This window comes from Salminus brasiliensis, chromosome 18 (assembly GCF_030463535.1).
Source record: "Salminus brasiliensis chromosome 18, fSalBra1.hap2, whole genome shotgun sequence".
Taxonomy (NCBI): Eukaryota; Metazoa; Chordata; class Actinopteri; order Characiformes; family Bryconidae; genus Salminus; species Salminus brasiliensis.
This window is the reverse complement of record NC_132895.1, coordinates 19,306,802-19,322,265: the sequence shown is the minus strand read 5'-3', so window position 1 is coordinate 19,322,265 and position 15,464 is coordinate 19,306,802. Positions and strand designations below refer to the sequence as shown.

The 15,464-nt window shown below is 38.4% G+C and overlaps 1 protein-coding gene across 1 annotated transcript; it reads right to left on the bottom strand.

The window, feature by feature from the left end:
- Positions 1 to 1,446: 1,446 nt before the first annotated feature.
- Positions 1,447 to 7,207, bottom strand: LOC140538963 (organic solute transporter subunit alpha-like). Its single transcript, XM_072661531.1, has 8 exons — positions 7,135 to 7,207; positions 6,219 to 6,370; positions 6,020 to 6,093; positions 5,609 to 5,767; positions 4,596 to 4,707; positions 3,824 to 3,970; positions 2,590 to 2,695; positions 1,447 to 1,616 (listed from the first exon to the last, which is right to left on the bottom strand). The coding sequence occupies exons 1-8, from the start codon at positions 7,205 to 7,207 to the stop codon at positions 1,447 to 1,449; spliced, it is 993 nt and encodes a 330-aa protein (XP_072517632.1).
- Between the last annotated feature and the right edge of the window lie 8,257 nt (positions 7,208 to 15,464).

Here is a 15,464-nt window from a genome sequence, read left to right as displayed (position 1 = left end):
GGGATATGCAAGGTGGTTGTGCCAGTTGCTTTAGGATGTGCCAGGTGATGTGTGAGCTGCTTCAATTTGTGCTGGTTGGTGTGCCAGCTGCTTTAGGATGTGCTAGTTGGTATGTTGGCTGCTTTAGGATGTACTGGGTGGCATGCTGGCTGATTTGGGACATGCCATTGCTTCAGGATGTGTCAGGTGGTTTGTCAGCTGCTTCAATATGTGCCGGTCGGTGTGTCAGCTGCTTTAATATGTGCCGGTCGGTGTGCTGGCTGCTTCAAGATGTGCCAGGTGGTGTGTCAGCTGCTTTAATATGTGCTGTTTGGTGTGCTGGCTGCTTTAGGATGAGCCAGATGTGTGCCATCTGCTTTAGGATGTGCCTGGTGGTGTGTCAGGTGCTTTAGGATGTGCCCGGTGTTGTGACTGCTGGTTTAAGAAATGCTGGATTGATCTCTTTGTAGACTGAGAGTGAAACCCAACACATGAGACTCCATTTAGTATTGGATTGCCTCTGGCAATAGTCAGATTGACTCTTTACACTCCAGAAATGTAACTTTACTTAATTTGCTGAGCAATAAAGACCTACTTTTAATACAACTGTAATAATCATATTTAATAATTGTTTTTGTAGTGCTTTAACACTTGGTTATGAGTTTAACATTTTGACCTTTGTACACAGAAGGTCCAAGAGATTATATTTAATGTGTAGGTTTCCATTATTATACACTAGGTGTGGCCTATTAATCTTTAAAAACTGCCAATAAAGCACTGAGCTAAAAAGGCAGGTTATCCTTAACATGATTAAGTGATTTCTTAGGCAAACTCTGTGGAAATATTTCCTCAGTGACGTCTGGGCCTTTCTGGGCATTCTAGCTATCTCAAAAAGGAAACAGTCACTCCCTGTTCTTAGTCATGCCCTATGTGACTTTATGATAGATATGTTTATGACTCTTGTCAGATACAGGCAGGTCACTGTATTCCAAAATTGATGTTACTTAGTTATGGAGTAGGTGTAATTATGTTGGGAGTGGTATTCACAGGACAGAGCTGTAGTTACATGTAGAAAACTGATCACTGTAGAACCAGTTGCGCTTTGACCAGTGGTAATACGTCATTTTTTTATATGACTTTTGTTCACGAATGACACGGCTGCTTGGTTTTTTAGTCAGCTGGGACTAAAGTTTCTTTTCACTGCATGAAAAGCAAATCTAAGTAAATGGGTGTTCAAATAAAACTCCAGCAGCAAAAATAGAAACAATTTATTACACATTTATAAACCATTATATATTTATAAACAATGAACTCATGCATTAGCTTGTTGATATGACAGAACAGGTTTATAGACGTGTGCTCAAACTTGAGCATAATGCACTGTAAAATGTAAAAACACTGTAATACTTTACACAACATTTTAAAAGACCATGATAATATTACATAAACAGATACTCTCTATCTCTCTCAGGCTGTGTATTCCTCCACAGAGTTAGGGTTTACACTGATCTTGGCATTCCGCTGATTGTCGTTCTCATCTGGGTCCAGCCTAATCGGCTCATATGTGCGTCGGTACAAGAGCCGGGTCACCAGGGTGATGATGAACATCTCTACGATCATTATCTGCTGACTAATCACTACAGAGAGACAGAGATGTTTGATTTAGACTTGAGGCCGAGCTCAAGAGTTCGTTCAATGCAGTCCTGCACATTATAACTACAAACACAGTATCAAGGTCTGCAGCATCTCAACTTAGACCAGGCTGATCCGAATCCCGCTGACAGTTAACCCCCTTAAAGCCTATGGCCCACTGGTGGGTTGAAAGTGTTTTTACAAACTTCTATTACTAAAGGATAGCCCAAACGATTGGTACAAAAGTCCCTGTAGTTACTGAACAGTACACCTTTATAAGTCTTGTTGCATTAAGGGGTTGTCTACCACAAACTCGATGCTGTAGATCTGTTTGGATTATATATACAAAGTGAAGATGAATGATAATGTAGGGCTGAGTGATATGGTAAAAATACTGTATCACAATACTTTAAGACTTTTTCTGTGATACACAATATTTATCACGATACATATAATCACAAACTAAAACATCATTAGCGACAGTACTCTCCCAGACTAAGTACAGTGATGTTTATTCATTATCTGCTGCTCTTCAGTCAAATTAAACCAGTCTAATTACACTATTTACACTACACTATTTATATCTTTTATTAAGCAAAAACAGTATCCTCAAAATGCTTAGAAAAGCATATTGTTATCACAATAACAAAATGTATCACAATACGATAAAATATCATCTACGATAATGTAATGAGAAGTTTGAGGATAATGAAAGGAGATTTTGTCAACATATTCATTATTATTTTACATGGTCTTCTAACCATGCATGCATGTAGTAGAGCCCTATACTTTTTTGGATGTTCTGACATTGGCTTAAACTACTTATATGCTTCTATAATTACTAAATAATAACAATATTTACAAAAATGCTTGTTTTTATTTTTTTCACTTTTTAATTTTTTTCTAGCAACAGGAAATAAAGTGTGTGTGTGTGTGTGAGAGAGAGAGAGAAGGAAAGCGAGATAGAAAGAGACTCACTAGATCCTCGAGCCATAGAGGAGAAGGGTGGCGAACAGGCGATGGTGCCGTCAAGGGACAGGATATTGATGATAGCTGACTGTAACTGACTCAAAATCAGGACCAGCTGAAAACATCCACAGGCACACAGTTAGACATTCATGCAAAATATTTTACTGTAGTCTCAGAGGTTTGTCTTCGGGTTTTGTGCTCAGTGCATCCTATGGGGGTGAAACATTTTTTTCATGGGGCCTAAAATCCCTGGCAGCACCCTCGAATGTGCTTTAAAATTAGGTGACGCACTGACTATTCAAGTATTCAAAACACTGCCCATCAGGTGTCCCTGATGTCACCCTGACCTGACCACTCTCATTGACTACAAGGTGGTAGTAACTCAAGTAAACAAGAAGTATTGATGAGAGCCAAAGGATAACAGAACAGCTTCAATCTAAATACTCTAAAAGTTTTCTACCCAATTGCTGGGTAGGGGGTGTTGGGTTATTTTGCAGGTGTTTTTCCACCGTGCTAAGTAACATCTGACTGGAATCAATGAACAAACTTTTTTAAAATGTTACATGTTAACTTACAGTTAAATAAAACTTACCAATATGTATTTTATTTCAAATAAAAATGATAAACTGTATTTTGTTGATTAGTCTTTCCTAGGATTAGCTAAATATAGCTATGCACTGTTTAACTAGAGGCTTGCTGATAGCTTTACCTTTTTTTAATAATATTTGTTTATATCTGAACATTCCGTTATTTTAAATTGAATTCAATGTTATAATATAATTCAATTATATTGGCCTACCAGTCAAGTTACGTAGCTAACCTAGCAAGCAAACAAAGCTAACGAACTAGCTAGAACAGCTTTTCTCTGTTTGGTACTGTACTGTGGGTAAGGTGTTTCTGGGAGCAAAAAGTGTCTCTAAAAGTGTATTTTCTGACTATTCATCTTCTCTTTACAGATTGGAACATGTCAATGATGGGTATTTATTTAATTAATTATTATTATTTTGACCATTTATTTGACCTATTTTGACCCAACATGTTGGACTATTCATATAACCCAGTGAGGCCGGGTCAGTTTAGCCCAGCATGTGTTCTGTTATATAGTAATGCAGGTTTTGAAAATGCCCCATGACCCATATTTGGTTTTTTGAGTACATGTATGTATATAATTTTGTCTTTTTTAGCAGATCAACAGTATACTGATCCCACTCCCTCTGAGCCAGTAAGCTGTACACACACTAACCTGATACATGGCATACTTGGGGATCATCTTGATGCTGCGCAGTGTGTTACGAATGTGCATGAACATGATGCCTACGGGCCACAAGGCAGTAAGAGTTAGCACTCCTATGAATGGATTAATCCAGATAACAGCTCCAGTTATGTCCAGCTGTGTGGGGAATAAACACAGATGCCCAACACTTAGACAGAAATTACAGAAGAGCAGATGGGATCGTCTTGTCCCTAAACCAGATAATATTAGACTTACAACAGCTTTCCTGCATTTACCACATTTCCTTGTAGTTACAGTTAAAATATGTGAGCGAGTGAGTGGCTGTAGACCCTTCTTCAACAACAATATATCTATAACCATTTCACTTTTAATAAGCAGAAAATGTTTCATGATGAAAAAAAAATCATCAACTGGCTATATTGTCATTAGTCTAGATCAGTGGTATGCAGCACCTTACCGCAGACTCTGGATCCAATCCTAATCCACCCCATCTGCCTTCTGTAGTAACTGATCAGTTGAATGGGGTGTGTTAGAATTGGTTAAAACCTGGATGAAGGTAGCTTTCCAGGAGGAGGGTTGGAGACCACTGGTCTAGATTAGTTATTCCCCTTCACGGAAACAAATCATTTCACTAGGCCAAATGTGGTAAATTGAGGATGTCACAAAGGTGGTAAGCATGTCCTTTACTGTTTTGTATAAATTTTCTTAAGAGTTTAAGCAGAAATAAGACCCCACTCTGTTTGTGTGCGTGTATATGTGTAGCACCCTAAAAATCACATACGTTCGACAGGTCAAAATTTTCATTGGTCCATAGGACGATAGAGAAGATGGAGAGGACCGTCTTCAGAATGGCATATTGAAGAGACCCCAACTTTAGCAGGAACAGCATGCGGCTAAACCAGAAAGGAGTGGTGTTAGGGTGAACACAGTCCATATATAAAAACCAAGCTGCACCTGTCTCAGTAATGGATTCACTTTAAAGTAGCTGAATTTACCAATCACAATTTGTCTAGAACCTGTTGCAGATATTGTGCATTTCTGATCAATACATCTATGACCCTGTTTACACCTGGCCACTTCATGTGACTAGAATTGGGATTGTATCCTGATAAGATATAACCACATGCGTTTACACTGGGTAGTCAAATGCATCTCTGCATCTTAGTCAGACTCAAATCCCATTGCTGTCGGGGATGGAATATGCAAATTTGCTCATTGCATATTTTGGTTGCACTGGGAGGGGTTTTGGTTGTTGAATGCATCTTACAGAGACAGACGGGTTTACACTGCAATGCTCAAATGTGTCTCAGACCACCTTCTGAAGTGATTTGAGTGATCAGTTTTGTATCTGGTTTAAATGCCTCTTGGGTGAGTTTACACTTGCATTTTTATGGGATTTGGCCTCAGCCAGATCTAATCCTGATCCTCAAGATGCATGAAGTGACCAGGTGTAAACTGGGTCTGTGTCAGTTGTCCGTATTTTCACAACAGGAGTTGGGCAGAGGGTTTTTATTATGAACAGATTATGTCTTAATAAGTCTATGGAGTTTTATCTGCCATAGCTTTTTCAATGCTTGTAGTTAGTCACATACAATATTATCAGGATCATATCAATATTGGCATTAGATGGAATTTGCAAATGTGCAAAGCACAAGACTTAAGTAGATGTTTTCAAACACTGATGTGGTTCATCTTTATAATAGATATTGGATATTGGATCAATTATTATTGTCATTATAAACATTACAATACATGTATTGCAACTGCTTTATGCTGATGTTTATCTGAAGTTACCGTGTTACAGGCACATGAGGCAGACAGGGGCAGCAGCAGCAGCAGGGTCCTGTGCTGATCCTGAACGTCTTCTTAGCAGAGTACCTCAGAAAGGCCTCTTCACCCCCACACTCCTCGAGCATGAGGATCAGAACCTTGTATATTACAACTGCGAAGTATCTACAGAGAAGAATAACAAGATATTACACACAGTATCATACTGCACAGAAGTACACCCCCCCACACACACACATCTAGTGTAATATTTAATAGAGTGCACAGAATTACACACTACTCTTTATGCCTACTGAGAAGGAAAGAAAATGACCTACTGAACAGGAAGTTATTCATTACACTCTTAAGGTCAGTGACATCTTACAAAGTGAAGGATCATGTGTGTGAACATGGTGTGAACCATGTGTGGTTTCTTACGAGTTAGAGGTCATATCTGTGAACATGGTGGCTCTAGGAATCCACATTCCGAGGCAAGACATGGTTGCAATGACCTGCAAAAGACAGTCCCAACAGAGTTAGCATCTCAGACACGATGTCTCAGTTGGATGTATATTCATGTTGCGAGAATCAACTTGCAAATAAAGCTTTTGTATAGGGTTAGAGAAAGAACACTTACAGGTGCAGCTCCATTGACCCATATGATGGTGGTCTTCTTTGGGGAGGGTACTTTTTTGTAAATGTACACACACTCCTCCAAGTACAGTATGAAGGATACAGTGGCCATGAAGGTGAGGATGGTGTACAAAGCAACTCCAAACATATCCATCTCTGACAGTCAGAGAGAGATAGACAGAGGGAGAAATAATTCATTGTCATTAACATTTAACGAATTCAAACGAAATGTTGTCCCCACTGTGTAAGATTCCAACAAAAATCATTACATGATGAAAAAATAAAACCCATCCACACAGCTGAAAAATAAACATAAACCAGGGGTGTCCAATCCTATCCGCAAAGGATTGGCGTTGTGGTGGCACATTTTCATTCCAGCCAAGCAGAAGCAGAAGGATAGGATTGGACACCCCTAATATAAACTGTGTGGTGTATAAACATGCCACATCTTAGCACAGGGCCACTAATAACTTTCATTCAGCACATCTTTGTAGTTCTTCAACAGTCTTGCTGTTGAATATGCTATTCATTTGATTCTTTAAAAATGTAAATGGTGTTGTAAAATAATTGTTTTTCATTTAGTGGCTCATGTGATTTTTTTTTTTTTCACAGCAACTAAACTCATTTATTTCAGTGAAAGCAAGCTCCTCCTAGGGCCACAGCACTTACACGTAGTAATTGGCGTTACTGCTAAACAAACGAAAACATTGAAAAAAAAAATTAAATTAAGGTAATTAACTATAAATGTAAGTCATACAAAAAATTATAAAAAAAATAAGTTATTAAAGTGTAAAAAATTACTATTTATAATACAATGCAAACATCAAGTGTATAAGCATTGCTTACGACATTTCCGGCAACTTTATAATGTATTTATTCCTAAAACACATGGAAAGACACTCAGAAGTAAAGTCACTTACGATTTATGATATCGATAGCCAGCGGCGGTTTCTGTAAACAGCTAGGATCAATAGTTCCGTTAAAATCGTCCATTTTAAATACTGACTAAATTCCGTCTCTGCAATAAAAAATAAGGTAGATTAATCCAGCTTCTTCTTTTTCTTCTTCGTCTTATTATTATTATTATTATTAATAATAATAATAATAATATTATTTATTTCGCAGTTATAGAGGAGGGACGTCGATCTACTGCTAAAAAAACGATGTTGACTGAAAACGCTCCTCTGACAGAAATCTAAAGAGGTGATGAGAGTCTGCGCTGGACTTCCAAGCAAAGCAGACGACGCTCCTTATTCCTACAACTTTTGCGACGAGCCCCGCCTCCTGCACACCCATTGGCTCGTGCTTTCTTCGCCAGAAGTCCACCTGTCCAATGCCCATTGCGAGCATGAACCAGTAGCCAGTCCCTGACTAGGAGGCGGAGTTTGACGGAAAGCGGGCCGGAAAAAAACACAAGCCTCATGCGGAACAGGTCAAAGAAAATCCTCTAAAAAGACACGGTGTGCTGTTACTGTGTCTGTAAGTGAGACACTTCAGCTCTTTACACCTTTTCCTTAAGACTAACTCAATAACGACACTCCTGAGACTGCTGCCTGTCTTCAGTTAGATTTATAGTGGTGTTTCTTGAGGTCCGTGGTTAATACTTCAGTCAGGTGACTAATTGCATAGTTCAAGAAATGAACTTTGAGAGGGAAGCTATTTGTTGAAATGTTGTTGACAATAAAGCCCTCATATCACGGAAGAACATATAATATAAGGGATCTGACCTATTTGTACTGCCGAAAGCCAGTTAAGAAATGTTCATGTTTGGTCAATTCATTTTTTTAATGAAGAGCAAAATATGACATTCATGAAACATTATTATGTGATTAAACAAAAACAACCTGGGTAAAAAAAACACTTAAACAAACTAAAATAAGCATCAACTTATCTTATGGTCTTTTATGTTTTTTTAACAGACATCTGAATCTTCATCCTCAAACCAGCTCGGAGCTGAGGTCACAACATACAACATTTCTCACCAGTGTTTCTACAGTTTCAAGGCTGTGTTTTGGAGAAAACCCTGGGGTGACCTTCCTAGGTGTTGGTTTTTCATCAGTTCTCCTTGACATGTGCAGTCAGTGACTCTGCAGTTGCTCTTAGCTATTCAAACATTCCCTGACAGCAGAAATGACTCTGGGTTCGATACGTGTAGGCAGGCCTCGGTGCACAGGCTAACTAAATCACAAAACCCATAGCTTTGACCAGTTAAAGAACTAGTAAAGCATAATCTAATAAAGCCATAGTTCTTTTTCCTTCCATATCCAAATGGGCCTCTTATGTGAGCTGTGCATTTGCACTTTATAGTAAATACAAACAAAGAAAGGATGAGAAAGCAGCTGAAGGAGTCTGTCAGGGCTGCAGGAGCAGGTATGATCAGGGACCAGTCTATAGTCTGCATTTCAATAAGCTTGAGGGAGCGTTGCTTCAGTTCAGTATCTTTGGTTGATCTGTGTCTGTTGGACGTTAACAGAGAGCATTTAAGTCTTATCAAACAACTAATCTTCCAAAATTACCTGAAATGAAAGATTTGTACATTAACTTACATTCAAAGTGGAGGATGTTTTTGTCTCCTGCTGTAATTTTACCTCTTAGTTGTTGTTTTTGTTTGTTTAGTTGTTTCTGGACAGTGATGATATAAGTCTTAGGTGAGGGGCACTGAGTGGTGCAGTAGAATAGGGCACTGTCACTATGACCAGAGTATCCAGAGGATCCAGAGGATTGCTAGTTAAAATCTCAATCATGCTGGTCCTGAGAGAGCACTATTAGCCTTGCTCTCGCAATGGTGCTGGCCAGCACTCCAGCACCCATGGCCGATGCATCAGAGCCGAGTACATGGAACTTTTCTCCAAGCCCGGTGATTTTGCATTGGCGGCAGGTTGGAAAAACAGGCACTTGCTGGCTGTGCAGTTGTCGGAGGAGGGGTGTGTGTCAGTCATCTGCCTCCCAGTGTTGGGAGCATTGCATGAGAGGTTGAAAGTGTATGGGTTGGGTAATTGGCGATCCAAATTGGGGAGAAAATTGGTAAAGATCAGAAATAAATCTCAGATGTTTTAGATTTGTTTTTAAATCTTGCAATGATTTCAGAAGGAAAAGCTGTAGAAGATGATTATTTCAAACATGTGGTGTTTAAAGTTTACTCAAAGCACAAGGTTCCATGAATGAGAGCAGATGGTGCATAAAGCAATCTAGGGACTAGCCAAGCCCACCAAGCTCCACCAGTAAGAGTTCTTGAGTAAGTCTCTGATTGCTACATCGACCTACCTGTGTAACATTATTCAACTGTAAGTTGCATCAGCCAGATGCCATACATGTAAATGTAAGGCGTCCAGTGAGACGTTAAAGGGTTAAAATATGAAGTGCCTTAAAATCTATTCAGTTTTATGGGATGTCAGTGAAGTTCACCAAGGCCAGGTGTAATGTGTTCATGAACTTGAGCTATAAAATGAGCTGCAGTGTTCTGAACTAGCTGAGCAAAAAGAGCATTACAGCAATCAAATCTAGGTGTTAGGCATGCACCAGTGTTTCAGTACTAGTTATAGACAGTATGGACTGTGGACTGTAACGTTGCCATCCAGCATACATTAAGGCTTAGTGGTGTACAGTCATAAGGCCATTGACACTCTCTGTTGTAACCCTTTGAGTAGGTCATCCAAAAAACACACCCTTACTACGAGGTCCTCAAAGATAATGGCTGATGAACAGAGAACAGTAAAAGAGCTGAAAGATTTTAACAAGGTGACAAAGGTCAAGAACATTAACATTCCTCCAGCTACGATTTTGTTCTCCAAGAGACAGGTTGGAAAGACTCTGATCTGGTACCGTCTGCTGTCTGGCCAATTAAGTGAATCAAATCTATTGGAATATTTAAGGCTTTTACAGTCGCTCTAGATGTACACAAAAATATTGGTAAAACTGTGTTCCTAAATCCTCAATTCGCAACTTTTTTTCTAGATGACCCATTCAGGAAGCAGATACGATACAGTTACCATAATTAACCAGTTACTTGCCCAGTTAGGGTAACTTACCCAGTAGGGTTCCACAGTCACTGTTATGCAAGGCAACTAGAATAGATTTCACAGTGTTCTGCAATGGTGTTCGGGCTATGCCAGCTATGGAACACCAGCTTAAAAAATTGTGAAGACCAATTGCACCTATTTTCTGATTTAGGTTCTGTGAAATTAGTGTTGTATGATTTGCTAACAACCACTGAGGTTGTGACAATGAAATGTTATACATTCATTTCATGGTGCGCCGGCTACACTCCTAGCCCTATAACTATCAGCCCTAAAACTGAGAAAATGACCCTGTGATAATGCAAACACAATACCCAACCAGCACACCCAGTCACACAGCAGAAAAGGGTAACTTGCTCTTAGAGCCTTCAACACTAAACGTAAACATATACCTAAGAGAAGGAAGCCTGGGGGGAACAACCACACACTGATGGTGAGTGAAATGGAAGGGTAGACACACCCAATCCGCAAATAGATTGTGCCAGTCGTCAGTGGGAATGGTGTGAGTTTTACTTGCAGATGTTGAAGTAAAACAGCACAGCTGTTACAGGTATTTTTGGAGAAATAGTGTGAGGGAAATGATTTAATCCAACATCAGTGCAGCTTTTCTGCCATAATTAAGCTTGCATTGGCCAATCACTATCTATTTGCCAGTGGCAACAGACTAAGCTTAATAACTGAATTGAGTTTAATGGTAAAAATAATACAGGTTTTGGTTTTATGGTCAACTGTTATCATATTTCATGTTGTGTCAACATTCATTTTTGGATCCACAAAACATAACAAAACAAGGATTATTTTTACAGTGAAATAATGAGTACTATTAACTTATATCTTATTACATGTAAACAGTAAATGGCTTAATATATATGCCAATCTGAAGGTAAAACCTGTACAAAACAGGAAGCCCAGAAACAAGGAAATTGCTGATATAATTGTGTCCAATGTTTATACTGAGCTAATGTTAGCATTGATTTTATTTACCCCAACTGGGCAACTCAACCAAGTGGTCACACATGCATTTCAGGGTAACATAGAGATACGTATTTTTGTGACATTTCTACCAAGTTTTTTTTCTAGCCTCAGCTGTCTGTGCAGTATAAAGTAAAAGTCTGAAGACACTTCCGTTTTTTTCTCAGCCTTCAAACAATTTTATCCTTTTATGACATTGCCACTCTGCATAATCTGCATTACACACACTATTTTTATTGCAGCATTGTGAAAAAAGGTCTAACATACAGTTATAATGTCAATTAAATCTTTTACCTGTAGTTTCAGTAACATCATTTCATTTATGTGTATTCTGAATCGAGGGAAATCATTGTGGTGTGGTGATCAAATACTCTAATACAAAAATGGTTCTTTATAGTACTGAAAATGCATTATAATCCCTATAAACCATTTTAAAAAGGTTATTATAATTAACCCTCTACGAAAGGTTTTTAACCAGCGTAAAAACCCTGTCACTGGTCAAAAAAACGATTAAGCATCCAAATGGTTCTTTGAGTTGTCTTTTTGAATTTGAGTTGCCAATTTAGAACCGCTGACTTTACAAAAAGAACCCTTGAACCCTTTTTTAGAGTGTATGATACTGATGCAGCAGGCAGAGATCAGGTAAAACACTGGAGTGCATTTGGAGGTTAGCATTTGGCTAGTCTTGTACTTGTACTGACTGGTGCAGTTCTCCACATGTTATGTATTTAATAAGCGTCCACACACACAGACTACTAAATGTTTGACATTGCCTTGATGTTTGATATTAATGTCTTTCAGGTGGAAACGGCTTTTTGTCCAAACACCACATTAGAGATGTGACTTTCTAGCCAATCTGAGTAAAATGTGAGCAGAGGACTAAACTGAATGACGGAGAGATATAATCAATTCCTGAAGAAAGCCTTAATGTGTTGAGCTTGATTCATGTTATACCGTTTAGTAATTATGATATTATATAAGGCAGCAATAAGAAATGATTCTCAGATCAGCTCAAAAGAATGTCATCAACACTGAGGTCTCTGACCCCAAAATGAATGGGTGATGTGTGGTGTTCTCACGTTTTACCTCGCTGTTAATGGTTGTCTAGAATTCGGCTGCATTTCTTGTTTATTGCATCAGTTAGCAGCAGTGTGTTAATGGGCTGTAATATGCACATGTAAGGCATATTTCCCTCCTCTCAGGTCATTGACCTGTTGAAAGGACGTAGTTCTAGTATCTGCTGTGATTGCTTAGCACCAAACTTCCAGATCAGACTATTCTTTTCATTTACCAAATCACTCAAAGGTTTGCTCTGTTTAGTATTAAACGTTACTAAAATATTCCAGACTATTTCGTTTACTTACTGAAACCATTGCAATATTGCTTATTTATTTATTTCAATATTTAAATATTAAACTTTAATCACTCATTGAATATTTTATTCAAATCCCTTTCCTTTGTTTTTCTTCCTTTATGTATCCAGAGCTTGTGCATTGTCTGATTTGCGCCCCCCTTCTGTTTACATGAAATGGTTCAGTCCACCCTTAAAACAGGTGCAAACTGTACTTGCCTGAGTGCACTGTGAAGTGGGAGTGTAGCATCATGTGGCATTTAAAGGAAAAATCTGGTTACCAGAAATGCAAAGAAAGAAAATAAAGACAGGAAAAGAAAAGACAAGAAAGAAAGGGCGACAGTATGTAACCCAATTGTTCAGGAAGAAAGGTGGGTAGAAATGTTGGAAATTAACCTGTTAGCTTAGCTCATATTGAAATAGGCGTTTCACATTTCACTTCTCTTTAGCCAACATTTAATCAAAGCAGGTAAAGTTGTAGCAGCTATTCATATTAAACAAGTTGTCCCTGCCTCTGCGCTGTGTCAGGACAGGCAGAAGCAGCTCCAGCCTCAACAGCCCAGTAATTGCAAGGGCTTAGTGGGAATTTATTATTATGTGTATATATTATTATTATTATTATTATTATTATTATTATTCATTCATTTATTATTATTATTATTATTATTATTAATAATAATAATAAGAAGAACGATAATATATTTATAATTAAATTCTTCGCAATAAAAAGATTTTAAACATTGTAATAACTTTTCCATACCCTGCTGCAAAACAAAAGCCCAAACTTGCATGCTGGACTATGGTATTTTGTTGGTCTAGGTGCTGGTTTAGCTGGCCACCCTCAGGATGCCAGTGCTGGTTGTCCAGCATAGCATAATCCAAAACGTACCATATGCTGGTTTGCTGGTGACCCGTCATGCTGGTATATGCTGTTTTTGTTATAAAGTGACACAAATGGCCTCATCTGTCCATTTTACAGCTTTCTGTATTTTTACATCAGGAGATTGACAATGTTAACAGTTGCTAATTGTAAAGTATCTGCTATTATTTAAAATAGCCAAGTGCTTTTCTACTAAGCAGCCAAGTTCACTCTTAGTTTTTACACTGCTGTTGTACATTTTAAGCAAGGTGTGTTATGTAATAATTTACCCCGGTTATGTCTGTTTCTTGACTGCTGGTGCCCAGTGTAATATCTTTTCTCAAGCCCTGCTTGGAAAGGCAGAAAAGCTTACTGAAAAACAGAAATGGAAACCTATAAAAGACACAGATTTTCACAGTGTGGGCAGGGCAGTGAATCCCTAGGACTGGGCTAAAAAAACATTGCAATATTGCAAGAAATGAGAAAGTAAGGACAAGCACACTGTCTCCCTGAAGTGATATAGAGATATGCAGCACCATGATGTAAAAAAAACATGGGTTTTGTCTGCAGGTGGCACTGTAACGTGTGTGTAATGCCCCTAGTTTCTACACTGTTTCACCTGTCAGCCTTGCTTTTTGTTCGCGGAAATTGATTAGTTGAAATTGTGCACATAGTCCATTTGCAAATAATACACTGCATTATACTGACCTCCAGGTGACAGTATTAGACCTACTGTCTGTTCCCTCCCTTCACTGACTCACTCCTTTTAGTCCCACAGACATTACAAAAGTATGACATTTCTGAAACATCAGGGCTAGGCTGCTTAAAAGTGATTGGGCCCCCAAAATTACCACTTACATTTCTTTCTGGCTGCTTCAAAACAATACATTGTCAGTGGAATTGTATGGACATGTGTGGCATTATTTCACATTGAGTATTCACATTGATTTAGAAGGCGAATATACTGAACGCAATACCTTGGACATTGCTTTCACGTCTCAGACTATATTCGTGAAAGTGAGAGTACTGTCAGTATCATTTTGTCCTACAATAGTCTTGTTCTGTGTGCGTAATACATTTTTATGACATCCTGGTTGTGCTTTTCAATGCTTAGGGTTAGGGCTGGGCGATATGGTAAAAATACTATATCAGGATATTTATCACAAAACATGTCATCACAGACTAATAACAGACCTTAAGTGGCCTTCAATGAAAAGGTTATAATACACTTAACCCATCAACGACACTGCTCAATTTTTAATTTCATTTGGTCCATATCTGCACTATATGGACAAAAGTATTGGGACACCTGCTCATTCATTGCTCCTTCCAAAATCAAGGGTATTAAAATGGGTTTAACTTGCTTCTGTTGGAGTAGCTGCCTCTACTGTGGACTGATGTGAGGATTCTTACTGCAATCAGCATCAAGAGTGTTAGCGAGGTCATGATGTTGAATGATCATCAATCACCCCACCTCATCCCCACCTCACCTCACCCCAACCTATCCCAAAAGTACTGCATTCCAGAGAACACAGTTTCAGTGCTCCACAGTTCAGCGCTGGGGGGCTTTATACACATCTAGCCCATATCTGACATTAGGTATGGTGCCAGTAGGTTCATGTGTATCTGCTCCAGAGAGTACTATTTTACTGACAATACTTCTCTACAGGGACAAGACAAACAGCATGTGTGCAGATGTGCAAATATATCTGTGTCAGCAATTGGTACAGCTTCAAGTAGCTGAATGCATTCATTAGAAGGGGTGTCCACAAACATGTGGACATATAGTGTACCTAAAGATCTAAAGATGTTTCATTTGTGGTTAAAAATAGCCATTTATCATTTTTGTACATCGGTTTGGACACTTATCATATTACATTAAACCTTTTAGAGCACAGGAGTACTTTATTGATCTACTGTTTAATACAAATTTGATTTGGTAATTATCTAAGAAATTAAATTAAATTAAATAAATGTCAGATAAATTTAGAAGAATCACAACAGCTTCTCAGACATTTATTCTTATAATACTAAATGCAGTTTTTAGACATA

Excerpts from the sequence above, each read along its gene's own strand:
- LOC140538963 (XM_072661531.1), bottom strand. The coding sequence starts at position 7,207 with ATGGACGATTTTAACGGAACTATTGATCCTAGCTGTTTACAGAAACCG. Across the intron at positions 2,696-3,823 it reads CCAAGTATGCCATGTATCAG|CTGGTCCTGATTTTGAGTCA; the intron begins GTTAGTGTGTGT and ends GGATGTTTTCAG. Across the intron at positions 1,617-2,589 it reads CTCTATGGCTCGAGGATCTA|TGATTAGTCAGCAGATAATG; the intron begins GTGAGTCTCTTT and ends GTCTCTCTGTAG.